The following is a 27,603-nucleotide window of genomic DNA, read 5'->3' as shown; positions in this document are numbered from 1 at the left end:
TTAATACGGTAAAGGTCTGACTGTCTTTGTGTCATTAATACGGTAAAGGTCTGACTCTTTGTGTCGTTATTACGGTAAAGGTCTGTCTTTGTGTCGTTATTACGGTAAAGGTCTGACTGTCTTTGTGTCGTTATTACGGTAAAGGTCTGACTGTCTTTGTGTCATTAATACGGTAAAGGTCTGACTCTTTGTGTCGTTATTACGGTAAAGGTCTGACTCTTTGTGTCGTTATTACAGTAAAGGTCTGTCTTTGTGTCGTTATTACGGTAAAGGTCTGTCTTTGTGTCGTTATTACGGTAAAGGTCTGTCTTTGTGTCGTTATTACGGTAAAGGTCTGTCTTTGTGTCGTTATTACGGTAAAGGTCTGTCTTTGTGTCGTTATTACGGTAAAGGTCTGACTGTCTTTGTGTCGTTATTACGGTAAAGGTCTGACTGTCTTTGTGTCATTAATACGGTAAAGATCTGACTCTTTGTGTCGTTATTACGGTAAAGGTCTGACTCTTTGTGTCGTTATTACGGTAAAGGTCTGACTGTCTTTGTGTCGTTAATACGGTAAAGGTCTGACTGTCTTTGTGTCGTTAATACGGTAAAGGTCTGACTGTCTTTGTGTCGTTATTACGGTAAAGGTCTGTCTTTGTGCCGTTAATACGGTAAAGGTCTGACTGTCTTTGTGTCGTTATTACGGTAAAGGTCTGTCTGTCGTTATTACGGTAAAGGTCTGTCTTTGTGGCGTTAATACGGTAAAGGTCTGACTGTCTTTGTCTGACTGTCTTTGTGTCGTTGGAACGTTCTGGCAGTCTGTATTGTAGTGGATATGGAACGTTCTGGCAGTCTGTAAACGACTGTCTTTGTCGTTATTACGGTAAAGGACTGACTGTCTTTGTCGTTATTACGGTAAAGGACTGATTGTTTTGTTTTTTACACTTTACAATTTTTTTCTGTCTGTGGTCTTTTTGAAGTTTCCATCCTTCTGGACTGTATTGTGATTTTGGGATAAAATAATGAAAGTGTGTGTTTTTGTGTGTGTGTAGGTGGGCCCACGTGATGTGTGCAGTAGCTCTGTCAGAGGTCTGGTTCAGGGATGAAGTCAGGAGGAGTCCCATTGATATCAGCAGGATACCCATGCAGAGATACAAACTGGTGAGAGAACACACACACACACACACACACACACAGAGGAGTTCCCAGGTCCTCTGTGTGTGTAGTTCTAATTAAGTGTTCAGTGGTAATTAAACCATGTGCCCCAATCAACAGTGGATAATGAGCTCCTGTGTGAGAGAGAATGGGTGTGCCTGCGTCTGTGTGTGTCTGTGTGTGTCTACGTCTGTGTGTGTCTACGTCTGTGTGTGTCTACGTCTGTGTGTGTCTACGTCTGTGTGTGTCTACGTCTGTGTGTGTCTACGTCTGTGTGTGTCTACGCCTGTGTGTCTGCGTCTGTGTGTGTGTGCATGTGTCTGTGTGTGTGTGTGTGTGTGTGTGTGTGTGTGTATGATGAGTAGGGAGAGACTGAGGGTGGCGCTGACACACCTCTCTCTCCCTGCAGTCGTTCATTCATTCTTTCTTTCAGTTTGCTGACATTGGACCCCCCCCCCCCCCCCCCGCAACCCTACACATTCATAATTTAGACACACACACACACACAGATAAACCCGTTGTCCTCACAGCAGTGCAGCAACACATGTATAATTCACTGTGTGGAGGTTGTTTAGGCAAGGCTCCACACAGCCTGCAAGCTGGGCCCAAATACACTCAGGAGAGGGGAGGAGGGGGAGAGGGGAGGAGGAGGGGGAGAGGGGAGGAGGAGGGGGAGAGGGGAGGAGGAGGGGGAGAGGGGAGGAGGAGGGGGAGAGGGGAGGAGGAGGGGGAGAGGAGAGGGCAGAGAGGAGAGGGCAGAGAGGAGAGGAGAGGAGAGGAGAGGAGAGGAGAGGAGAGGAGAGGAGAGGAGAGGAGAGAGGAGAGGAGAGGAGAGGAGAGGAGAGGAGAGGAGAGGGAGGAGGAGGAGGAGGAGGGGAGAGGAGAGGAGAGGAGAAAGTGGGTTACACACGTCCCAATAATCTCTACTTCCTCCTGGGTGGTAGTGGCGATTGGCGCCGAACATTTTCGAGGCCTTCCTCTTGGCAGACGGTGTCTTGTTGATGCCAGTTTCCTGCAAATTTGACTCCTTTTGCCATAATTTATGTTATGAGTTACTCAAACATAACTACATGAAGGGTGGTGACATTTTGGGGAATGTTAGAATCTTCAGACGGTCTAGTTTTAATTTATTATGGAGGTTGTTCGTTCTGAAAGAGGATCTTTTGGTCCAGGATCTTTTGGTCCAGGATCTTTTGGTCCAGGATCTTTTGGTCCAGGATCTTTTGGTCCAGGATCTTTTGGTCCAGGATCTTATGGCTCCAGGATCTTTTGCTCCAGGATCTTTTGCTCCAGGATCTTTTGGTCCAGGATCTTTTGGTCCAGGATCTTTTGGTCCAGGATCTTTTGCTCCAGGATCTTTTGGTCCAGGATCTTTTGGTCCAGGATCTTTGGTCCAGGATCTTTTGGTCCAGGATCTTTTGGTCCAGGATCTTTGGTCCAGGATCTTTTGGTCCAGGATCTTTTGGTCCAGGATCTTTTGGTCCAGGATCTTATGGGTCCAGGATCTTTTGGTCCAGGATCTTTTGCTCCAGGATCTTTTGGTCCAGGATCTTTTGGTCGTACTTTAGATCAGGGATTAAGCCGTTTTTAAATTTACACTGAAAACGTTTTACCATCCAGAATTTTGTTTTTTGGAGGGGCGGTTCGTTGCTGCTGAATGAACGTAGGGGAAACACTGCAGATGTAAGGGGAAGGGAGGGAGATACCCAACCCCTCTGAATCGGAGAGGTGATGGGGGGGGGGGGGCTACCTAGTCAGTTGTCCAACTGAAACGTGTCTTCCCCATTTAACCCAACCCCTCTGAATCGGAGAGGTGATTGGGGGGGGCTGCCTTAATTGACATCCACATCATCGGAGAACAGTGGGTTAACTGCCTTGTCTACTATGTTAACTAACTATAGGGTTTAATCTGATGATATTTAGTCTTCTATGTTAACTAACTATAGGGTTTAATCTGATGATATTTAGTCTACTATGTTAACTAACTATAGGGTTTAATCTGATGATATTTAGTCTTCTATGTTAACTAACTATAGGGTTTAATCTGATGATATTTAGTCTTCTATGTTAACTAACTATAGGGTTTAATCTGATGATATTTAGTCTACTATGTTAACTAACTATAGGGTTACATCTGATATTTAGTCTTCTATGTTAACTAACTATAGGGTTTAATCTGATGATATTTAGTCTTCTATGTTAACTAACTATAGGGTTTAATCTGATGATATTTAGTCTACTATGTTAACTAACTATAGGGTTTAATCTGATATTTAGTCTTCTATGTTAACTAACTATAGGGTTACATCTGATATTTAGTCTACTATGTTAACTAACTATAGGGTTTAATCTGATGATATTTAGTCTTCTATGTTAACTAACTATAGGGTTTAATCTGATGATATTTAGTCTACTATGTTAACTAACTATAGGGTTACATCTGATATTTAGTCTTCTATGTTAACTAACTATAGGGTTACATCTGATATTTAGTCTTCTATGTTAACTAACTATAGGGTTTAATCTGATGATATTTAGTCTACTATGTTAACTAACTATAGGGTTTAATCTGATGATATTTAGTCTACTATGTTAACTAACTATAGGGTTTAATCTGATATTTAGTCTTCTATGTTAACTAACTATAGGGTTTAATCTGATGATATTTAGTCTACTATGTTAACTAACTATAGGGTTACATCTGATATTTAGTCTACTATGTTAACTAACTATAGGGTTTAATCTGATGATATTTAGTCTACTATGTTAACTAACTATAGGGTTTAATCTGATATTTAGTCTACTATGTTAACTAACTATAGGGTTTAATCTGATATTTAGTCTTCTATGTTAACTAACTATAGGGTTTAATCTGATGATATTTAGTCTACTATGTTAACTAACTATAGGGTTTAATCTGATATTTAGTCTACTATGTTAACTAACTATAGGGTTTAATCTGATATTTAGTCTTCTATGTTAACTAACTATAGGGTTTAATCTGATGATATTTAGTCTACTATGTTAACTAACTATAGGGTTTAATCTGATATTTAGTCTTCTATGTTAACTAACTATAGGGTTACATCTGTCATGGAGGGTGGTCTTCTATGTTAACTAACTATAGGGTTTAATCTGATATTTAGTCTTCTATGGTAACTAACTATAGGGTTAAATCTGTCATGGAGGGTGGTCATATCTCCTGCTGTACAGAGATGTTTAGTCTTCTATGTTAACTAACTATAGGGTTAAATCTGTCATGGAGGGTGGTCATATCTCCTGCTGTACAGAGATGTTTAGTCTTCTATGTTAACTAACTATAGGGTTAAATCTGTCATGGAGGGTGGTCATATCTCCTGCTGTACAGAGATGTTTAGTCTTCTATGTTAACTAACTATAGGGTTAAATCTGTCATGGAGGGTGGTCATATCTCCTGCTGTACAGAGATGTTTAGTCTTCTATGTTAACTAACTATAGGGTTAAATCTGTCATGGAGGGTGGTCATATCTCCTGCTGTACAGAGATGTTTAGTCTTCTATGTTAACTAACTATAGGGTTAAATCTGTCATGGAGGGTGGTCATATCTCCTGCTGTACAGAGATGTTTAGTCTTCTATGTTAACTAACTATAGGGTTAAATCTGTCATGGAGGGTGGTCATATCTCCTGCTGTACAGAGATGTTTAGTCTTCTATGTTAACTAACTATAGGGTTAAATCTGTCATGGAGGGTGGTCATATCTCCTGCTGTACAGAGATGTTTAGTCTTCTATGTTAACTAACTATAGGGTTACATCTGTCATGGAGGGTGGTCATATCTCCTGCTGTACAGAGATGTTTAGTCTACTATGTTAACTAACTATAGGGTTAAATCTGTCATGGAGGGTGGTCATATCTCCTGCTGTACAGAGATGTTTAGTCTTCTATGTTAACTAACTATAGGGTTACATCTGTCATGGAGGGTGGTCATATCTCCTGCTGTACAGAGATGTTTAGTCTTCTATGTTAACTAACTGTAGGGTTAAATCTGTCATGGAGGGTGGTCATATCTCCTGCTGTACAGAGATGTTTAGTCTTCTATGTTAACTAACTATAGGGTTAAATCTGTCATGGAGGGTGGTCATATCTCCTGCTGTACAGAGATGTTTAGTCTTCTATGTTAACTAACTATAGGGTTAAATCTGTCATGGAGGGTGGTCATATCTCCTGCTGTACAGAGATGTTTAGTCTTCTATGTTAACTAACTATAGGGTTAAATCTGTCATGGAGGGTGGTCATATCTCCTGCTGTACAGAGATGTTTAGTCTTCTATGTTAACTAACTATAGGGTTAAATCTGTCATGGAGGGTGGTCATATCTCCTGCTGTACAGAGATGTTTAGTCTTCTATGTTAACTAACTATAGGGTTAAATCTGTCATGGAGGGTGGTCATATCTCCTGCTGTACAGAGATGTTTAGTCTTCTATGTTAACTAACTATAGGGTTACATCTGTCATGGAGGGTGGTCATATCTCCTGCTGTACAGAGATGTTTAGTCTACTATGTTAACTAACTATAGGGTTAAATCTGTCATGGAGGGTGGTCATATCTCCTGCTGTACAGAGATGTTTAGTCTTCTATGTTAACTAACTATAGGGTTACATCTGTCATGGAGGGTGGTCATATCTCCTGCTGTACAGAGATGTTTAGTCTACTATGTTAACTAACTATAGGGTTAAATCTGTCATGGAGGGTGGTCATATCTCCTGCTGTACAGAGATGTTTAGTCTTCTATGTTAACTAACTATAGGGTTAAATCTGTCATGGAGGGTGGTCATATCTCCTGCTGTACAGAGATGTTTAGTCTTCTATGTTAACTAACTATAGGGTTACATCTGTCATGGAGGGTGGTCATATCTCCTGCTGTACAGAGATGTTTAGTCTACTATGTTAACTAACTATAGGGTTAAATCTGTCATGGAGGGTGGTCATATCTCCTGCTGTACAGAGATGTTTAGTCTTCTATGTTAACTAACTATAGGGTTACATCTGTCATGGAGGGTGGTCATATCTCCTGCTGTACAGAGATGTTTAGTCTACTATGTTAACTAACTATAGGGTTAAATCTGTCATGGAGGGTGGTCATATCTCCTGCTGTACAGAGATGTTTAGTCTACTATGTTAACTAACTATAGGGTTTAATCTGTCATGGAGGGTGGTCATATCTCCTGCTGTACAGAGATGTTTAGTCTACTATGTTAACTAACTATAGGGTTACATCTGTCATGGAGGGTGGTCATATCTCCTGCTGTACAGAGATGCTTAGTCTACTATGTTAACTAACTATAGGGTTAAATCTGTCATGGAGGGTGGTCATATCTCCTGCTGTACAGAGATGTTTAGTCTACTATGTTAACTAACTATAGGGTTTAATCTGTCATGGAGGGTGGTCATATCTCCTGCTGTACAGAGATGTTTAGTCTACTATGTTAACTAACTATAGGGTTACATCTGTCATGGAGGGTGGTCATATCTCCTGCTGTACAGAGATGTTTAGTCTTCTATGTTAACTAACTATAGGGTTACATCTGTCATGGAGGGTGGTCATATCTCCTGCTGTACAGAGATGTTTAGTCTTCTATGTTAACTAACTATAGGGTTACATCTGTCATGGAGGGTGGTCTTCTATGTTAACTAACTATAGGGTTACATCTGTCATGGAGGGTGGTCTTCTATGTTAACTAACTATAGGGTTACATCTGTCATGGAGGGTGGTCATATCTCCTGCTGTACAGAGATGTTTAGTCTACTATGTTAACTAACTATAGGGTTACATCTGTCATGGAGGGTGGTCTACTATGTTAACTAACTATAGGGTTACATCTGTCATGGAGGGTGGTCTTCTATGTTAACTAACTATAGGGTTACATCTGTCATGGAGGGTGGTCTTCTATGTTAACTAACTATAGGGTTACATCTGTCATGGAGGGTGGTCTTCTATGTTAACTAACTATAGGGTTACATCTGTCATGGAGGGTGGTCTTCTATGTTAACTAACTATAGGGTTACATCTGTCATGGAGGGTGGTCTTCTATGTTAACTAACTATAGGGTTACATCTGTCATGGAGGGTGGTCTTCTATGTTAACTAACTATAGGGTTACATCTGTCATGGAGGGTGGTCTTCTATGTTAACTAACTATAGGGTTACATCTGTCATGGAGGGTGGTCTTCTATGTTAACTAACTATAGGGTTACATCTGTCATGGAGGGTGGTCTTCTATGTTAACTAACTATAGGGTTACATCTGTCATGGAGGGTGGTCTTCTATGTTAACTAACTATAGGGTTACATCTGTCATGGAGGGTGGTCTTCTATGTTAACTAACTATAGGGTTACATCTGTCATGGAGGGTGGTCTTCTATGTTAACTAACTATAGGGTTACATCTGTCATGGAGGGTGGTCTTCTATGTTAACTAACTATAGGGTTACATCTGTCATGGAGGGTGGTCTACTATGTTAACTAACTATAGGGTTACATCTGTCATGGAGGGTGGTCTACTATGTTAACTAACTATAGGGTTACATCTGTCATGGAGGGTGGTCTTCTATGTTAACTAACTATAGGGTTACATCTGTCATGGAGGGTGGTCTACTATGTTAACTAACTATAGGGTTACATCTGTCATGGAGGGTGGTCTTCTATGTTAACTAACTATAGGGTTACATCTGTCATGGAGGGTGGTCTACTATGTTAACTAACTATAGGGTTACATCTGTCATGGAGGGTGGTCTACTATGTTAACTAACTATAGGGTTACATCTGTCATGGAGGGTGGTCTTCTATGTTAACTAACTATAGGGTTACATCTGTCATGGAGGGTGGTCATATCTCCTGCTGTACAGAGATGTTTAGTCTACTATGTTAACTAACTATAGGGTTACATCTGTCATGGAGGGTGGTCATATCTCCTGCTGTACAGAGATGCTTAGTTTATATGCATTAGCTTAGTGAATTCAGTTGAGTTGATTCTCTGTAGAAGAGTTGATTTCAGTCAGTGGAGTTGATGCTCTGTAGAAGAGTTGATTTCAGTCAGTTGAGTTGATTCTCTGTAGAAGAGTTGATTTCAGTCAGTTGAGTTGATTTCAGTCAGTTGAGTTGATTCTCTGTAGAAGAGTTGATTTCAGTCAGTTGAGTTGATTCTCTGTAGAAGAGTTGATTTCAGTCAGTTGAGTTGATTCTCTGTAGAAGAGTTGATTTCAGTCAGTGGAGTTGATTCTCTGTAGAAGAGTTGATTCAGTCAGTGGAGTTGATTCAGTCAGTAGAGTTGATTCTCTGTAGAAGAGTTGATTCAGTCAGTTGAGTTGATTCTCTGTAGAATAGTTGATTCAGTCAGTTGAGTTGATTCTCTGTAGAAGAGTTGATTCAGTCAGTTGAGTTGATTCTCTGTAGAAGAGTTGATTCAACCAGTTGAGTTGATTCTCTGTAGAAGAGTTGATTCAGCCAGTTGAGTTGATTCTCTGTAGAAGAGTTGATTCAGTTGAGTTGATTCTCTGTAGAAGAGTTGATTCAGTCAGTTGAGTTGATTCTCTGTAGAAGAGTTGATTCAGTCAGTTGAGTTGATTCTCTGTAGAAGAGTTGATTCAACCAGTTGAGTTGATTCTCTGTAGAAGAGTTGATTCAGCCAGTTGAGTTGATTCTCTGTAGAAGAGTTGATTCAGTCAGTTGAGTTGATTCTCTGTAGAAGAGTTGATTCAGTCAGTTGAGTTGATTCTCTGTAGAAGAGTTGATTCAGTCAGTTGAGTTGATTCTCTGTAGAAGAGTTGATTCAACCAGTTGAGTTGATTCTCTGTAGAAGAGTTGATTCAACCAGTTGAGTTGATTCTCTGTAGAAGAGTTGATTCAGCCAGTTGAGTTGATTCTCTGTAGAAGAGTTGATTCAGTCAGTTGAGTTGATTCTCTGTAGAAGAGTTGATTCAGTCAGTTGAGTTGATTCTCTGTAGAAGAGTTGATTCAGTCAGTTGAGTTGATTCTCTGTAGAAGAGTTGATTCAACCAGTTGAGTTGATTCTCTGTAGAAGAGTTGATTCAGCCAGTTGAGTTGATTCTCTGTAGAAGAGTTGATTCAGTCAGTTGAGTTGATTCTCTGTAGAAGAGTTGATTTCAGTCAGTGGAGTTGATTCTCTGTAGAAGAGTTGAGTTGATTCTCTCTCTGTCTCTGTGTGTGTAGAAGTGTATCTACTGCCGTAAGCGGTGTGTGAGGCGTGGCCAGGGTGGGGGAGGGGCATGTATCCAGTGTTCGTGCGGTCGATGCCCCACCTCCTTCCACGTTACCTGTGCCCACGCCGCCGGGGTCACCATGGAGCCGGACGAGTGGCCTTACGTGGTGTCAATCACCTGCCACAGGCACCAATCACGGAGCTCGTCTGCTGTGAGTACTCAGAGCGGCTCGGCTTCGGTCCCTCCCACCACAGTAGGTAACACACACACACACACACACACCAAGTAGACACACACGCACACACACACGGAAGCATAGACCGACACACACACCAAGTAGACACACACACACACACACACCAAGTAGACACACACACACACACCAAGTAGACACACACACACACACACACCAAGTAGACACACACACACACACACACCAAGTAGACACACACACACACACACACACCAAGTAGACACACACACACACACACCAAGTAGACACACACACACACACACCAAGTAGACACACACACACACACACCAAGTAGACACACACACACACACACCAAGTAGACACACACACACACACACCAAGTAGACACACACACACACACCAAGTAGACACACACACACACACAACACACACACCAAGTAGACACACACACGCACACACACGGAAGCATAGACCGACACACACACCAAGTAGACACACACACACAGACACACACACACACACACACCAAGTAGACACACACACACACACCAAGTAGACATACACACACACACCAAGCAGACACACACACCGAGCACACCTACACCACGGTCCATCTCAGCCCCGCTGAACAGTTCCATGATCTTAACCAACTCACTTTATTTGTCTTTTCCCAATGCCAGCTTTGAGGCTTGGTTACCATGGAGCTTTGAGGCTTGGTTACCATGGAGCTTTGAGGCTTGGTTACCATGGAGCTTTGAGGCTTGGTTACCATGGAGCTTTGAGGCTTGGTTACCATGGAGCTTTGAGGCTTGGTTACCATGGAGCTTTGAGGCTTGGTTACCATGGAGCTTTGAGGCTTGGTTACCATGGAGCGTTGAGGCTTGGTTACCATGGAGCTTTGAGGCTTGGTTACCATGGAGCTTTGAGGCTTGGTTACCAATATAACTTTCTGCTAGTGACACACTCTGGTCTTTTATCCTCAGCCAGACGGTGATATCTCTCTTTCCTTCCATCTCTCTCTCTCTCAGCAGCGTGCAGCGTTTCAGAAGGACATCGTCCTGGGTCAGACCGTCATCTCCAAACACAAGAACCTGCGGTACTACAGTTCAAAGGTCACCCAGGTGACCTCCCAGACCTTCTATGAGGTCATGTTTGATGACGGATCCTTCAGCAACGACACCTACCCAGAGGACATAGTGGTGAGGAGGGATAGACACACACACACACACACACACACACACACACACACACACACACACACACACACACACACACACACCCAGAGGACATAGTGGTGAGGAAGGACGGACACACACACACACACACACACAGAGGACATAGTGGTGAGGAAGGACACACACACACACACCCAGAGGACATAGTGGTGAGGAAGGACACACACACACACACACCCAGAGGACATAGTGGTGAGGAGGGATAGACACACACACACACACACACACACACCCAGAGGACATAGTGGTGAGTAGGGACAACCCCCCCCACCCAGAGGACATAGTGTTGAGTAGGGACAACCCCCCCACCCAGAGGACATAGTGGTGAGTAGGGACAACCCCCCCACCCAGAGGACATAGTGGTGAGTAGGGACAACCCCCCCACCCAGAGGACATAGTGGTGAGTAGGGACAACCCCCCCCCCCACCCAGAGGACAGAGTGATGAGCAGGGACAACCCCCCCCACCCAGAGGACAGAGTGGTGAGTAGGGACAACCCCCCCCCCCACCCAGAGGACATAGTGGTGAGTAGGGACAACCCCCCCCCCACCCAGAGGACAGAGTGGTGAGTAGGGACAAGCCCCCCCACCCAGAGGACATAGTGGTGAGTAGGGACAACCCCCCCCCCCCCCACCCAGAGGACATAGTGGTGAGTAGGGACAACCCCCCCCACCCAGAGGACAGAGTAGTGAGTAGGGACAACCCCCCCCACCCAGAGGACATAGTGGTGAGTAGGGACAACCCCCCCACCCAGAGGACATAGTGGTGAGTAGGGACAACCCCCCCCCCACCCAGAGGACAGAGTGGTGAGTAGGGACAACCCCCCCCCACCCAGAAGACAGAGTGGTGAGTAGGGACAACCCCCCCCCCACCCAGAGGACATAGTGGTGAGTAGGGACAACCCCCCCACCCAGAGGACATAGTGATGAGTAGGGACAACCCCCCCCCACCCAGAGGACATAGTGGTGAGTAGGGACAACCCCCCCACCCAGAGGACATAGTGGTGAGTAGGGACAACCCCCCCCCCACCCAGAGGACATAGTGGTGAGTAGGGACAACCCCCCCCCCCCACCCAGAGGACATGGTGGTGAGTAGGGACAACCCCCCCACCCAGAGGACAGAGTGGTGAGTAGGGACAACCCCCCCCACCCAGAGGACAGAGTGGTGAGTAGGGACAACCCCCCCACCCAGAGGACAGAGTGGTGAGTAGGGACAACCCCCCCCACCCAGAGGACAGAGTGGTGAGTAGGGACAACCCCCCCCCACCCAGAGGACAGAGTGGTGAGTAGGGACAACCCCTCCCTCCACCCAGAGGACAGAGTGGTGAGTAGGGACAAACACCCCCCACCCAGAGGACAGAGTGGTGAGTAGGGACAACCCCCCCCCCCCCCCACCCAGAGGACAGAGTGGTGAGTAGGGACAACCCCCCCCCCCACCCAGAGGACATGGTGGTGAGTAGGGACAACCCCCCCACCCAGAGGACAGAGTGGTGAGTAGGGACAACCCCCCCCCACCCAGAGGACAGAGTGGTGAGTAGGGACAACCCCCCCCCACCCAGAGGACAGAGTGGTGAGTAGGGACAACCCCCCCCCACCCAGAGGACAGATTGGTGAGTAGGGACAACCCCCCCCCCACCCAGAGGACAGAGTGGTGAGTAGGGACAACCCCCCCTCCACCCAGAGGACAGAGTGGTGAGTAGGGACAACCCCCCCCACCCAGAGGACAGAGTAGTGAGTAGGGACAACCCCCCCCCCCCACCCAGAGGACAGAGTGGTGAGTAGGGACAAACACCCCCCACCCAGAGGACAGAGTGGTGAGTAGGGACAACCCCCCCCCACCCAGAAGACAGAGTGGTGAGTAGGGACAACCCCCCCCCCACCCAGAGGACATAGTGGTGAGTAGGGACAACCCCCCCACCCAGAGGACATAGTGATGAGTAGGGACAACCCCCCCCACCCAGAGGACATAGTGGTGAGTAGGGACAACCCCCCCACCCAGAGGACATAGTGGTGAGTAGGGACAACCCCCCCCCCACCCAGAGGACATAGTGGTGAGTAGGGACAACCCCCCCCCCCCACCCAGAGGACATGGTGGTGAGTAGGGACAACCCCCCCACCCAGAGGACAGAGTGGTGAGTAGGGACAACCCCCCCCCACCCAGAGGACAGAGTGGTGAGTAGGGACAACCCCCCCACCCAGAGGACAGAGTGGTGAGTAGGGACAACCCCCCCACCCAGAGGACAGAGTGGTGAGTAGGGACAACCCCCCCCCCACCCAGAGGACAGAGTGGTGAGTAGGGACAACCCCTCCCTCCACCCAGAGGACAGAGTGGTGAGTAGGGACAAACACCCCCCACCCAGAGGACAGAGTGGTGAGTAGGGACAACCCCCCCCCCCCCCACCCAGAGGACAGAGTGGTGAGTAGGGACAACCCCCCCCCCCACCCAGAGGACATGGTGGTGAGTAGGGACAACCCCCCCACCCAGAGGACAGAGTGGTGAGTAGGGACAACCCCCCCCCACCCAGAGGACAGAGTGGTGAGTAGGGACAACCCCCCCCACCCAGAGGACAGAGTGGTGAGTAGGGACAACCCCCCCCCACCCAGAGGACAGAGTGGTGAGTAGGGACAACCCCCCCCCCACCCAGAGGACAGAGTGGTGAGTAGGGACAACCCCCCCCTCCACCCAGAGGACAGAGTGGTGAGTAGGGACAAACACCCCCCACCCAGAGGACAGAGTGGTGAGTAGGGACAACCCCGCCCCCCCACCCAGAGGACAGAGTGGTGAGTAGGGACAACCCCCCCCCCCACCCAGAGGACATGGTGGTGAGTAGGGACAACCCCCCCCCACCCAGAGGACAGAGTGGTGAGTAGGGACAACCCCCCCACCCAGAGGACTGAGTAGGGACAACCCCCCCCCCCACCCAGAGGACAGAGTGGTGAGTAGGGACAACCCCCCCACCCAGAGGACAGAGTGGTGAGTAGGGACAACCCCCCCCCCCCACCCAGAGGACAGAGTGATGAGCAGGGACAACCCCCCCCACCCAGAGGACAGAGTGGTGAGTAGGGACAACCCCCCCCACCCAGAGGACATAGTGGTGAGTAGGGACAACCCCCCCCCCCACCCAGAGGACAGAGTGGTGAGTAGGGACAAGCCCCCCCACCCAGAGGACATAGTGGTGAGTAGGGACAACCCCCCCCCCCCCCACCCAGAGGACAGAGTGATGAGCAGGGACAACCCCCCCCACCCAGAGGACAGAGTGGTGAGTAGGGACAACCCCCCCCACCCAGAGGACATAGTGGTGAGTAGGGACAACCCCCCCCCCACCCAGAGGACAGAGTGGTGAGTAGGGACAAGCCCCCCCACCCAGAGGACATAGTGGTGAGTAGGGACAACCCCCCCCCCCCCCACCCAGAGGACATAGTGGTGAGTAGGGACAACCCCCCCCACCCAGAGGACATGGTGGTGAGTAGGGACAACCCCCCCCACCCAGAGGACAGAGTAGTGAGTAGGGACAACCCCCCCCCCCCCCCACCCAAAGGACAGAGTGGTGAGTAGGGACAAACACCCCCCACCCAGAGGACAGAGTGGTGAGTAGGGACAACCCCCCCCCACCCAGAAGACAGAGTGGTGAGTAGGGACAACCCCCCCCACCCAGAGGACATAGTGGTGAGTAGGGACAACCCCCCCACCCAGAGGACATAGTGATGAGTAGGGACAACCCCCCCCACCCAGAGGACATAGTGGTGAGTAGGGACAACCCCCCCACCCAGAGGACATAGTGGTGAGTAGGGACAACCCCCCCCCACCCAGAGGACATAGTGGTGAGTAGGGACAACCCCCCCCCCCCCACCCAGAGGACATGGTGGTGAGTAGGGACAACCCCCCCACCCAGAGGACAGAGTGGTGAGTAGGGACAACCCCCCCCCCCACCCAGAGGACAGAGTGGTGAGTAGGGACAACCCCCCCCCACCCAGAGGACAGAGTGGTGAGTAGGGACAACCCCCCCCACCCAGAGGACAGAGTGGTGAGTAGGGACAACCCCCCCCCCCCACCCAGAGGACAGAGTGGTGAGTAGGGACAACCCCCCCCTCCACCCAGAGGACAGAGTGGTGAGTAGGGACAAACACCCCCCACCCAGAGGACAGAGTGGTGAGTAGGGACAACCCCCCCCCCCACCCAGAGGACAGAGTGGTGAGTAGGGACAACCCCCCCCCCCCACCCAGAGGACATGGTGGTGAGTAGGGACAACCCCCCCACCCAGAGGACAGAGTGGTGAGTAGGGACAACCCCCCCCCACCCAGAGGACAGAGTGGTGAGTAGGGACAACCCCCCCCACCCAGAGGACAGAGTGGTGAGTAGGGACAACCCCCCCCACCCAGAGGACAGAGTGGTGAGTAGGGACAACCCCCCCCCCACCCAGAGGACAGAGTGGTGAGTAGGGTCAACCCCCCCCTCCACCCAGAGGACAGAGTGGTGAGTAGGGACAAACACCCCCCACCCAGAGGACAGAGTGGTGAGTAGGGACAAACCCCCCCCCCACCCAGAGGACAGAGTGGTGAGTAGGGACAACCCCCCCCCCCCCACCCAGAGGACATGGTGGTGAGTAGGGACAACCCCCCCCCCACCCAGAGGACAGAGTGGTGAGTAGGGACAACCCCCCCACCCAGAGGACAGAGTGGTGAGTAGGGACAACCCCCCCCCCCCCACCCAGAGGACAGAGTGGTGAGTAGGGACAACCCCCCCACCCAGAGGACAGAGTGGTGAGTAGGGACAACCCCCCCACCCAGAGGACAGAGTGGTGAGTAGGGACAACCCCCCCCCCCCCACCCAGAGGACAGAGTGGTGAGTAGGGACAACCCCCCCCCCCCACCCAGAGGACAGAGTGGTGAGTAGGGACAACCCCCCCCCCCCCCACCCAGAGGACAGAGTGGTGAGTAGGGACAACCCCCCCCCCCCCCCACCCAGAGGACATGGTGGTGAGTAGGGACAACCCCCCCCCACCCAGAGGACAGAGTGGTGAGTAGGGACAACCCCCCACCCAGAGGACAGAGTGGTGAGTAGGGACAACCCCCCCACCCAGAGGACAGAGTGGTGAGTAGGGACAACCCCCCCCCCCCCCCCCCCCACCCAGAGGACAGAGTGGTGAGTAGGGACAACCCCCCCACCCAGAGGACAGAGTGGTGAGTAGGGACAACCCCCCCCCCCCCCCCCCACCCAGAGGACAGAGTGGTGAGTAGGGACAACCCCCCCCCCCACCCAGAGGACAGAGTGGTGAGTAGGGACAACCCCCCCCCCCCCCCCACCCAGAGGACATAGTGGTGAGTAGGGACAACCCCCCCACCCAGAGGACATAGTGGTGAGTAGGGACAACCTCCCCCCACCCAGAGGACATGGTGGTGAGTAGGGACAACCCCCCCCCCCACCCAGAGGACATGGTGGTGAGTAGGGACAACCCCCCCCCCCACCCAGAGGACAGAGTGGTGAGTAGGGATAACCCCCCCCCCCCCACCCAGAGGACAGAGTGGTGAGTAGGGACAACCCCCCCCCCCCCCCCCCCCACCCAGAGGACAGAGTGGTGAGTAGGGACAACCCCCCCCACCCAGAGGACAGAGTGGTGAGTAGGGACAACCCCCCCCCCCCACCCAGAGGACATGGTGGTGAGTAGGGACAACCCCCCCCCCCACCCAGAGGACAGAGTGGTGAGTAGGGACAACCCCCCCACCCAGAGGACAGAGTGGTGAGTAGGGACAACCCCCCCCCCCCACCCAGAGGACAGAGTGGTGAGTAGGGACAACCCCCCCCCACCCAGAGGACAGAGTGGTGAGTAGGGACAACCCCCCCCCCCCACCCAGAGGACAGAGTGGTGAGTAGGGACAACCCCCCCCTCCACCCAGAGGACAGAGTGGTGAGTAGGGACAAACACCCCCCACCCAGAGGACAGAGTGGTGAGTAGGGACAACCCCCCCCCCCCACCCAGAGGACAGAGTGGTGAGTAGGGACAACCCCCCCCCCCCACCCAGAGGACATGGTGGTGAGTAGGGACAACCCCCCCACCCAGAGGACAGAGTGGTGAGTAGGGACAACCCCCCCCCACCCAGAGGACAGAGTGGTGAGTAGGGACAACCCCCCCCACCCAGAGGACAGAGTGGTGAGTAGGGACAACCCCCCCCACCCAGAGGACAGAGTGGTGAGTAGGGACAACCCCCCCCCCCACCCAGAGGACAGAGTGGTGAGTAGGGACAACCCCCCCTCCACCCAGAGGACAGAGTGGTGAGTAGGGACAAACACCCCCACCCAGAGGACAGAGTGGTGAGTAGGGACAAACCCCCCCCCCCACCCAGAGGACAGAGTGGTGAGTAGGGACAACCCCCCCCCCCCCCCCACCCAGAGGACATGGTGGTGAGTAGGGACAACCCCCCCCCCACCCAGAGGACAGAGTGGTGAGTAGGGACAACCCCCCCACCCAGAGGACAGAGTGGTGAGTAGGGACAACCCCCCCCCCCCCACCCAGAGGACAGAGTGGTGAGTAGGGACAACCCCCCCACCCAGAGGACAGAGTGGTGAGTAGGGACAACCCCCCCCCCCCACCCAGAGGACAGAGTGGTGAGTAGGGACAACCCCCCCCCCCCACCCAGAGGACAGAGTGGTGAGTAGGGACAACCCCCCCCCCCCCCACCCAGAGGACATGGTGGTGAGTAGGGACAACCCCCCCCCCACCCAGAGGACAGAGTGGTGAGTAGGGACAACCCCCCCACCCAGAGGACAGAGTGGTGAGTAGGGACAACCCCCCCACCCAGAGGACAGAGTGGTGAGTAGGGACAACCCCCCCACCCAGAGGACAGAGTGGTGAGTAGGGACAACCCCCCCACCCAGAGGACAGAGTGGTGAGTAGGGACAACCCCCCCCCCACCCAGAGGACAGAGTGGTGAGTAGGGACAACCCCCCCCCCCACCCAGAGGACAGAGTGGTGAGTAGGGACAACCCCCCCCCCCCCCACCCAGAGGACATAGTGGTGAGTAGGGACAACCCCCCCACCCAGAGGACATAGTGGTGAGTAGGGACAACCTCCCCCCCACCCAGAGGACATGGTGGTGAGTAGGGACAACCCCCCCCCCCACCCAGAGGACATGGTGGTGAGTAGGGACAACCCCCCCCCCCCCACCCAGAGGACAGAGTGGTGAGTAGGGACAACCCCCCCCCCCCCACCCAGAGGACAGAGTGGTGAGTAGGGACAACCCCCCCACCCAGAGGACAGAGTGGTGAGTAGGGACAACCCCCCCCCCCCCCCCCCCACCCAGAGGACAGAGTGGTGAGTAGGGACAACCCCCCCACCCAGAGGACAGAGTGGTGAGTAGGGACAACCCCCCCCCCCCCCACCCAGAGGACAGAGTGGTGAGTAGGGACAACCCCCCCCCCCACCCAGAGGACAGAGTGGTGAGTAGGGACAACCCCCCCCCCCCCACCCAGAGGACATAGTGGTGAGTAGGGACAACCCCCCCACCCAGAGGACATAGTGGTGAGTAGGGACAACCTCCCCCCCACCCAGAGGACATGGTGGTGAGTAGGGACAACCCCCCCCCCCCCCACCCAGAGGACATGGTGGTGAGTAGGGACAACCCCCCCCCCCCCCCCCCACCCAGAGGACAGAGTGGTGAGTAGGGACAACCCCCCCCCCCCCACCCAGAGGACAGAGTGGTGAGTAGGGACAAACACCCCCCACCCAGAGGACAGAGTGGTGAGTAGGGACAACCCCCCCCCCCCCACCCAGAGGACAGAGTGGTGAGTAGGGACAACCCCCCCACCCAGAGGACAGAGTGGTGAGTAGGGACAACCCCCCCCCCCCACCCAGAGGACATAGTGGTGAGGAGGGACACCCCATTGAGCTCCTCTCTCCTGTCCTCTCAGAGCCGGGACTGTGCCTGTCTCGGTCCTCCAGAAGTAGGGGAGGCTGTCCAGGTGAAGTGGCCTGATGGACTCTTCTATGGAGCCAAATACCAGGGATCCAACACCTCGCATATGTACCAGGTATACACACACACACACACACACACACACACACACACACACACACACACACACACACACACACACACACACACACACACACAGCAGAGACGCACACACACACACACACACACACAGCAGAGACGCAGACACGCACACACACATACAGCAGAGAGACACACACATACAGTACCAGTCAAAAGTTTGGACACCTACTCATTCAAGGGTTGTTCTTTATTTTGACTATGTTCTACATTGTAGATTAATAGTGAAGACATCAGAACTATGAAATAACACATATGGATTCATGTAGTAACCAAAAAAGTGTTAAACAAATCAAAATATGTTATTTGAGATTCTTCAAAGTAGTTACCCTTTGCCTCGACGACAGCTTTGCACACTCATGGCGTTCTCTCAACCAGCTTCATGGTAGTCTCACCCGGAATGCATTTCAATTAACAGGTGTGCCTTGTTAAAAGTGAATTTGTGGAATTTCTTTCCTTAACCTCTCTAGGGGGTGTGGGACGGTAGCGTCCCACCTGGCCATCATCCAGTGAAATTGCAGAGCGCCAAATTCAAAAACAGAAATACTCGTTATAAAAATAAATAAAAGATACAAATTTTAGACATCGGTTGAAGATGAACTTCTCGTTAATCCAACCACGGTGTCAGATTTCAAAAAGGCTTTACGGCGAAAGCAAACCATCCGATTATCTGAGAACAGCGCCCATCAGACAAGTCATTACAAACAGTTACCAGCCAAGTAGAAGAGTTACACAAGTCAGAAATAGAGAGAAAATGAATCACTTACCTTTGATGATCTTCATATGGTTGCGCACTCACAAGATTCCCATTTACTCAATACATTTTGTTTTATTCGATAAAGTACCTCTTTATATCCAAAAACTTCCGTTTTGTTCAGTAATCCACAGGATCAAAGGCAGTCACAAAAGGCAAACGAAAATTCCGAAAAGTATCAGTAAAGTTCGTAGAAACATGTCAAACGATGTTTATAATCAATCCTCAGGTTGTTTTTAGTCATAATAATCAATAATATTTCAACCGGACAAAAGCTTCGTCAATATAAAAGGAAAACAAGTAAGGCTCTCAGTCGCGTGCATGAAAAACCTCTGGGACACGGCAGGGTCCACTCATTCAGAGTGGTCTTACCCTCATTTTTCAGAATACAAGCCTGAAACAATTTCTAAAGACTGTTGACACCTAGTGGAAGCCATAGGAAGTGCAATTTGAGTCCTAAGTCAATGGAATTTTGTATAGGCAGTCAATGGAAAACTACAAACATAACCTGCCATCCAGGAAGTGGGATTTTTTTTTTCGCCTGCCATTTCAGTTCTGTTATACTCACAGACATTATTATAACAGCTATAACTCACTGCAGCCATTACATACAGGTGTTAGACCAGAACCAGAACCAGAACCAAGACAGGACACAGGGCAGTAATCGGAACTCACTCAACTTTTGTCATCTTTAGTCCCCTGAACTCGGTGACTTTAACCAGTCTGTAAGTTCTATGTAGAGAGAGAGAGAGAGACTGGCAAAGAGAGGGAGAGGATTGAGAAAACAGATGGGGAGAGATGGTGAGGGAGAGCGTGAGAGATGGTGAGGGAGAGCGTGAGAGATGATGGAGGAGAATGAGGTGGCGATGATCTGCATTATTTAAACTTGATGAAATATTCACCAAGTCAAGATGGTGGAGAAACAACCACTTAAGTCTCCAGTTTGGTTTAGTTCTCTCTCTGTGGGAACGCATGTTATGTTGCACAACTGCCTCTGACGCACGGGGGCTGCTCTCTGACGACGGTTTAGAAAAGTGTTAACAGGGGGAAAAACCTTCCTCCACACGTTAAGGTGGGGAGAGAGAGGTGGGGAGAGAGAGGTGGGGAGAGAGAGGTGGGGAGAGAGAGGTGGGGAGAGAGAGGTGGGGAGAGAGAGGTGGGGAGAGAGAGGTGGGGAGAGGTGGTTTAAGGTGACGAGAGTTGGGTTGAGGTGACGAGAGTTGGGTTGAGGTGACGAGAGTTGGGTTGAGGTGACGAGAGTTGGGTTGAGGTGACGAGAGTTGGGTTGAGGTGACGAGAGTTGGGTTGAGGTGACGAGAGTTGGGTTGAGGTGACGAGAGTTGGGTTGAGGTGACGAGAGTTGGGTTGAGGTGACGAGAGTTGGGTTGAGGTGACGAGAGTTGGGTTGAGGTGACGAGAGTTGGGTTGAGGTGACGAGAGGCGGGTTGAGGCGGAGAGAGGCGGGTTGAGGCGGAGAGAGGCGGGTTGAGGCGGAGAGAGGCGGGTTGAGGCGGAGAGAGGCGGGTTGAGGCGGAGAGAGGCGGGTTGAGGCGGAGAGAGAGGCGGGTTGAGGCGGAGAGAGAGTCGGGTTGAGGCGGAGAGAGAGGCGGGTTGAGGCGGAGAGAGAGGCGGGTTAAGGTGGAGAGAGAGGTGGGTTAAGGTATGCCTAAACCACTCTCTGATGCAGGTGCTGCTCAGTGAAGCCAGATGGGAGGTTTTATAATGTGTAAATTGTCCTTTTAATAACTTTGATAGGTAGATGGATAGACAGGAGGTTTAATCATATTTAATAACTTTGATAGGTAGATGGATAGACAGGAGGTTTAATCATATTTAATAACTTTAATTGGTAGATGGATAGACAGGAGGTTTAATCATATTTAATAACTTTAATTGGTAGATGGAGGTTTAATCAAATCAAATCAAATGTATTTATATAGCCCTTCGTACAACAGCTGATATCTCAAAGTGCTGTACAGAAACCCAGCCTAAAACCCCAAACAGCAAGCAATGCAGGTGTAGAAGCACGTCATATTTAATGACTTTGATAGGTAGATGGAGGTTTAATTATATTGAATAACTTTAAGAGGTAGATGGATAGACAGGAGGTTTAATAGCGTTGATAGTAACTTAACATTAGTATTAAGTAGTGGTCAGATATTAAATAAACATTCCATCTAACCATGAGGAAGAGTGTGTAGAAATGTATCACATTTACGGACAGAAACTGAATTGAACTGGATGATATAATATCCACAGAATAAATTGATGTGTGTGTGTGTGTGTGTGTGTGTGTGTGGTTTCCCAGGTGGAGTTTGAGGATGGTTCCCAAGTGGTAGCTAAGCGAGAGGATGTCTATACTCTGGATGAAGACCTTCCCAAAAAGGTGAAAGGGCGACTCGTAAGTATTGTACTCGCTAAACATCTACTGGCCTGTGTGGTCCTGTATTGTTTATAGTGTGATATAATGCTATTATACACTACATGACCAAAAGTATGTGGATAGATATAGATATATACTATACTAGACTGTATAGACTCTGATCTATACTACTATACTAGACTGACTGTATCTACTAGACTGACTGTATATACTATACTAGACTGACTGTATCTACTAGACTGACTGTATCTACTAGACTGACTGTATATACTATACTAGACTGACTGTATATACTATACTAGACTGACTGTATGGATACTGATCTATACTACTATACTAGACTGACTGTATATACTATACTAGACTGACTGTATGGACTCGTATCTATACTACTATACTTGACTGACTGTATGGACTGATCTACAGTGGGGCAAAAAAGTATTTAGTCAGCCACCAATTGTGCAAGTTCTCCCACTTAAAAATATGAGAGAGGCCTGTAATTTTCATCATAGGTACACTTCAACTATGACAGACAAAATGAGAAGAAAAAAAAATCCAGAAAATCACATGGTAGGATTTTTTATGAATTTATTAGCAAATTATGGTGGAAAATAAGTATTTGGTCACCTACAAACAAGCAAGATTTCTGGCTCTCACAGACCTGTAACCTCTTCTTTAAGAGGCTCCTCTGTCCTCCACTCGTTACCTGTATTAATGGCACCTGTTTGAACCTGTTATCAGTATAAAAGAAACCTGTCCACAACCTCAAACGGTCACACTACAAACTCCACTATGGCCAAGACCAAAGAGCTGTCAAAGGACACCATACTAGACTGACTGTATATACTATACTACTATACTAGACTGACTGTATCTACTGTACTAGACTGACTGTATCTACTATACTAGACTGACTATCTACTATACTAGACTGACTGTATCTACTATACTAGACTGACTGTATCTACTGTACTAGACTGACTGTATGGACTCTGATCTATGTGCTATACTAGACTCACTATACTACTGTACTAGACTGACTGTATATACTATACTAGACTGACTGTATCTACTATACTAGACTGACTGTATATACTATACTAGACTGACTGTATCTACTATACTAGACTGACTGTATATACTATACTAGACTGACTGTATCTACTATACTAGACTGACTGTATCTACTATACTAGACTGACTGTATCTACTGTACTAGACTGACTGTATGGACTCTGATCTATGTGCTATACTAGACTCACTATACTACTGTACTAGACTGACTGTATCTACTATACTAGACTGACTGTATCTACTATACTAGACTGACTGTATCTACTATACTAGACTGACTATCTACTATACTAGACTGACTGTATCTACTATACTAGACTGACTGTATCTACTATACTAGACTGACTGTATCTACTATATTAGACTGACTGTATCTACTATACTAGACTGACTGTATCTACTATACTAGACTGACTGTATCTACTATACTGACTGTATCTACTATACTAGACTGACTGTATATACTATACTAGACTGACTGTATATACTGTACTAGACTGACTGTATCTACTGTACTAGACTGACTGTATCTACTGTACTAGACTGACTGTATCTACTATACTACTATACTAGACTGACTGTATGTACTATACTAGACTGACTGTATATACTATACTAGACTGACTCTACCTACTATACTACTATACTAGACTGACTGTATGTACTATACTAGACTGACTGTATGTACTATACTAGACTGACTGTATATACTATACTAGACTGACTGTATATACTATACTGACTGTATATACTATACTAGACTGACTGTATGGACTCTGATCTATATGCTATACTAGACTCACTATACTACTGTAATAGACTGACTGTATCTACTATACTAGACTGACTGTATCTACTATACTACTATACTAGACTGACTGTATCTACTATACTAGACTGACTGTATCTACTATACTACTATACTAGACTGACTGTATCTACTGTACTAGACTGACTGTATCTACTGTACTAGACTGACTGTATCTACTGTACTAGACTGACTGTATCTACTATACTAGACTGACTGTATCTACTAGACTGACTGTATCTACTATACTAGACTGACTGTATCTACTATACTAGACTGACTGTATCTACTATACTAGACTGACTGTATCTACTATACTAGACTGACTGTATCTACTATACTAGACTGACTGTATATACTATACTAGACTGACTATCTACTAGACTGACTGTATATACTATACTAGACTGACTGTATCTACTATACTAGACTGACTGTATCTACTATACTAGACTGACTGTATCTACTATACTAGACTCACTATACTACTGTACTAGACTGACTGTATCTACTATACTAGACTGACTGTATCTACTATACTAGACTGACTGTATCTACTATACTAGACTGACTGTATCTACGATACTAGACTGACTGTATCTACTATACTAGACTGACTGTATCTACTAGACTAGACTGACTGTATCTACTAGACTGACTGTATCTACTAGACTAGACTGACTGTATGGACTCTGATCTATGTACCACATTTGTACCTGTATGTTTATCTCCTTCTCTCCCTCTCCTTCTCTCCTTCTCTCCTCCCTCTCCTCCCTCTCCTTCTCTCCTCCCTCTCCTCTCTCTCCTCCCTCTCTCTCTTCTCTCTCCTCCCTCCCTCTCCTTCTCTCCTCTCTCTCCTCCCTCTCCTCTCTCTCCTCCCTCTCCTTCTCTCCTCCCTCTCTCTCTTCTCTCTCCTCCCTCCCTCTCCTTCTCTCCTCTCTCTCCTCCCTCTCCTCTCTCTCCTCCCTCTCCTTCTCTCCTCTCTCTCCTCCCTCTCCTCTCTCTCCTCCCTCTCCTTCTCTCCTCCCTCTCCTTCTTCTCCTTCCTCTTCTCCCTCTCCTCCCTCTCCTTCTTCTTCTCCCTCTCCTTCCTCTTCTCCCTCTCCTCCTTCTCTCCTCCCTCTCCTCCCTCTCCTTCCTCTCCTCCCTCTCCTTCCTCTCCTTCTTCTCCTTCTTCTTCTCCTTCCTCTTCTCCCTCTCCTTCTTCTCCTTCCTCTTCTCCCTCTCCTTCCTCTTCTCCCTCTCCTCCCTCTCCTTCTTCTCCTTCCTCTTCTCCCTCTCCTCCCTCTCCTTCTCTCCTTCCTCTTCTCCCTCTCCTCCCTCTCCTCCCTCTCTCCTCCCTCTCCTTCTCTCCTTTCTCTCCTTCTCTTCTCCTTCTCTTCTCCTTCTCTTCTCCCTCTCCTTCTCTCCTCCCTCTCCTTCTCTCCTCCCTCTCCTTCTCTCCTCCATCTCCTTCTCTCCAGTCGACGGCATCCAGCATGCGTTTCCAGGACGCCTTCTTCACGACCCAGGGAGAGAGGAAGAGACAGAGAACGCCCAACTCCCGTTTCCAGAAAGACTATGTGGCCCTCCCAGGCCTCCTTACCGCCAGCCAGAGCACATGGGAACCCCGCAGCCCTAAAGGGAAATGATAGAGGGGTGGAGAGGTGGATGGAGTGATGACAAAATGAATGCACTGATGTATGTGTGCGTGGGTGTAGCTGTGGGATGTGAAGGTGTGTGTGTGTGTGTGTGTGTCGGGGGGGGGGTAGGAAAGAGGGCTGGGCAGAGGACAATTTTGATTGGACTGTATTGTCCTGAAGAAAGGTTATCATGTGTTGTGGTGGTTACCCAGTGCTTTCTCATAAGTCAGGGACTTCACAACAACAAATATTTGTCACCTGAGTTGCGTTTCTTTTTATATAATAAAAAGACAAACACGTTTTCTTTGTATATTTACAAAAACAAACGGAGCTTCTTTTTTTTTCCTTCTTTCTAAACAACCGACAATACAGTAACGTTTTGGAATCTGTTGTGTCTACATGAGGATTTGGAATCTGTTGTGTCTACATGAGGATTTGGAATCTGTTGTGTCTACATGAGGATTTGGAATCTGTTGTGTCTACATGAGGATTTGGAATCTGTTGTGTCTACATGAGGATTTGGAATCTGTTGTGTCTACATGAGGATTTGGAATCTGTTGTGTCTACATGAGGATTTGGAATCTGTTGTGTCTACATGAGGATTTGGAATCTGTTGTGTCTACATGAGGATTTGGAATCTGTTGTGTCTACATGAGGATTTGGAATCTGTTGTGTCTACATGAGGATTTGGAATCTGTTGTGTCTACATGAGGATTTGGAATCTGTTGTGTCTACATGAGGATTTGGAATCTGTTGTGTCTACATGAGGATTTGGAATCTGTTGTGTCTACATGAGGATTTGGAATCTGTTGTGTCTACATGAGGATTTGGAATCTGTTGTGTCTACATGAGGATTTGGAATCTGTTGTGTCTACATGAGGATTTGGAATCTGATGTGTCTACATGAGGATTTGGAATCTGATGTGTCTACATGAGGATTTGTTTTTAATATGAATGCATCCCCAGTCCCAGCCTGTGTCCCAAATGGCTCCCTATATACTGGGCCCTGGTTAAACGTAGTGCACTTCTATAAGGGAATAGGGTGCTATTTGGGAGGCTGTCCCAGTGTTTTCCCTCTCCGCATGTCAGCTGTCGTCTGCTACTTCTTCTCCTCGGCCGCGTCTCCCATACTCTCAGAGCGTCTTCCTCTCCTCATTTCCTTGTATACTCGTCTCCTTTCCTTGTATCCTCCATTTCACACTGACCCCGAAAGACCTGGACAGGTGTAGGCGAACACACGAAAGACATCGCCAGATCAGTGCAGATTAAGTCGAGGAGTTGAGGAAAAAGGAGACGAGAAGAGGAAGCAACCAGAGTTGCTACTGTCGCTGTGTTGAATAAAAACACGGTGATCTAATTATTTAATTTAATATTTGTATTTATTTTGGGGGCTTTCAAAAAGGCATTGCTAACTGCTGTAAGGAAAACAATAAAAAACTTCCATGTCCTGCTTTGTTTGTTATGATTTGACGAGGCAGGAGAGAGCGTGTTGTCAAATCATTCATTCTACCTATACGAGGCAGGAGAGAGCGTGTTGTCAAATCATTCATTCTACCTATACGAGGCAGGAGAGAGCGTGTTGTCAAATCATTCATTCTACCTATACGAGGCAGGAGTGAGCGTGTTGTCAAATCATTCATTCTACCTATACGAGGCAGGAGAGAGCGTGTTGTCAAATCATTCATTCTACCTATACGAGGCAGGAGAGAGCGTGTTGTCAAATCATTCATTCTACCTATACGAGGCGGGAGAGAGCGTGTTTTATAGGTAGAATGAATGATTTGACGAGGCAGGAGAGAGCGTGTTGTCAAATCATTCATTCTACCTATACGAGGCAGGAGAGAGCGTGTTGTCAAATCATTCATTCTACCTATACGAGGCAGGAGAGAGCGTGTTGTCAAATCATTCATTCTACCTATACGAGGCGGGAGAGAGCGTGTTTTATAGGTAGAATGAATGATTTGACGAGGCAGGAGAGAGCGTGTTGTCAAATCATTCATTCTACCTATACGAGGCAGGAGAGAGCGTGTTGTCAAATCATTCATTCTACCTATACGAGGCAGGAGAGAGCGTGTTGTCAAATCATTCATTCTACCTATACGAGGCGGGAGAGAGCGTGTTTTATAGGTAGAATGAA

At 48.5% G+C, this 27,603-nt stretch overlaps 1 protein-coding gene across 9 annotated transcripts in view; it reads left to right on the top strand.

Moving 5' to 3' along the window:
- Positions 1-26,913, top strand: part of LOC116362713 (lysine-specific demethylase 4C) — a 61,576-nt gene extending 34,663 nt beyond the window's left edge. For 2 of the 9 annotated variants that reach the window (XM_031816840.1, XM_031816842.1), the window contains exons 17-22: positions 1,032-1,140; positions 9,341-9,541; positions 10,576-10,743; positions 18,684-18,803; positions 21,889-21,981; positions 25,308-26,913. In XM_031816840.1, the coding sequence (XP_031672700.1) occupies positions 1,032-1,140; positions 9,341-9,541; positions 10,576-10,743; positions 18,684-18,803; positions 21,889-21,981; positions 25,308-25,475 (859 nt within the window). In that variant the 3' untranslated portion in view covers positions 25,476-26,913. Of the gene's footprint in view, positions 1-1,031; positions 1,141-9,340; positions 9,584-10,572; positions 10,744-18,683; positions 18,804-21,888; positions 21,982-25,307 lie in introns of all 9 variants that reach the window. The other 7 variants (XM_031816839.1, XM_031816841.1, XM_031816835.1 and 4 more) reach the window with 4 other exon arrangements.
- The last annotated feature ends 690 nt before the right edge of the window (positions 26,914-27,603 follow it).

This window comes from Oncorhynchus kisutch, unplaced genomic scaffold (genome assembly GCF_002021735.2).
Source record: "Oncorhynchus kisutch isolate 150728-3 unplaced genomic scaffold, Okis_V2 scaffold879, whole genome shotgun sequence".
In the NCBI taxonomy this organism is placed as follows: Eukaryota; Metazoa; Chordata; class Actinopteri; order Salmoniformes; family Salmonidae; genus Oncorhynchus; species Oncorhynchus kisutch.
The sequence above is the reverse complement of the archived record's forward strand: the minus strand, read 5'-3'. Positions and strand labels throughout refer to the sequence as shown.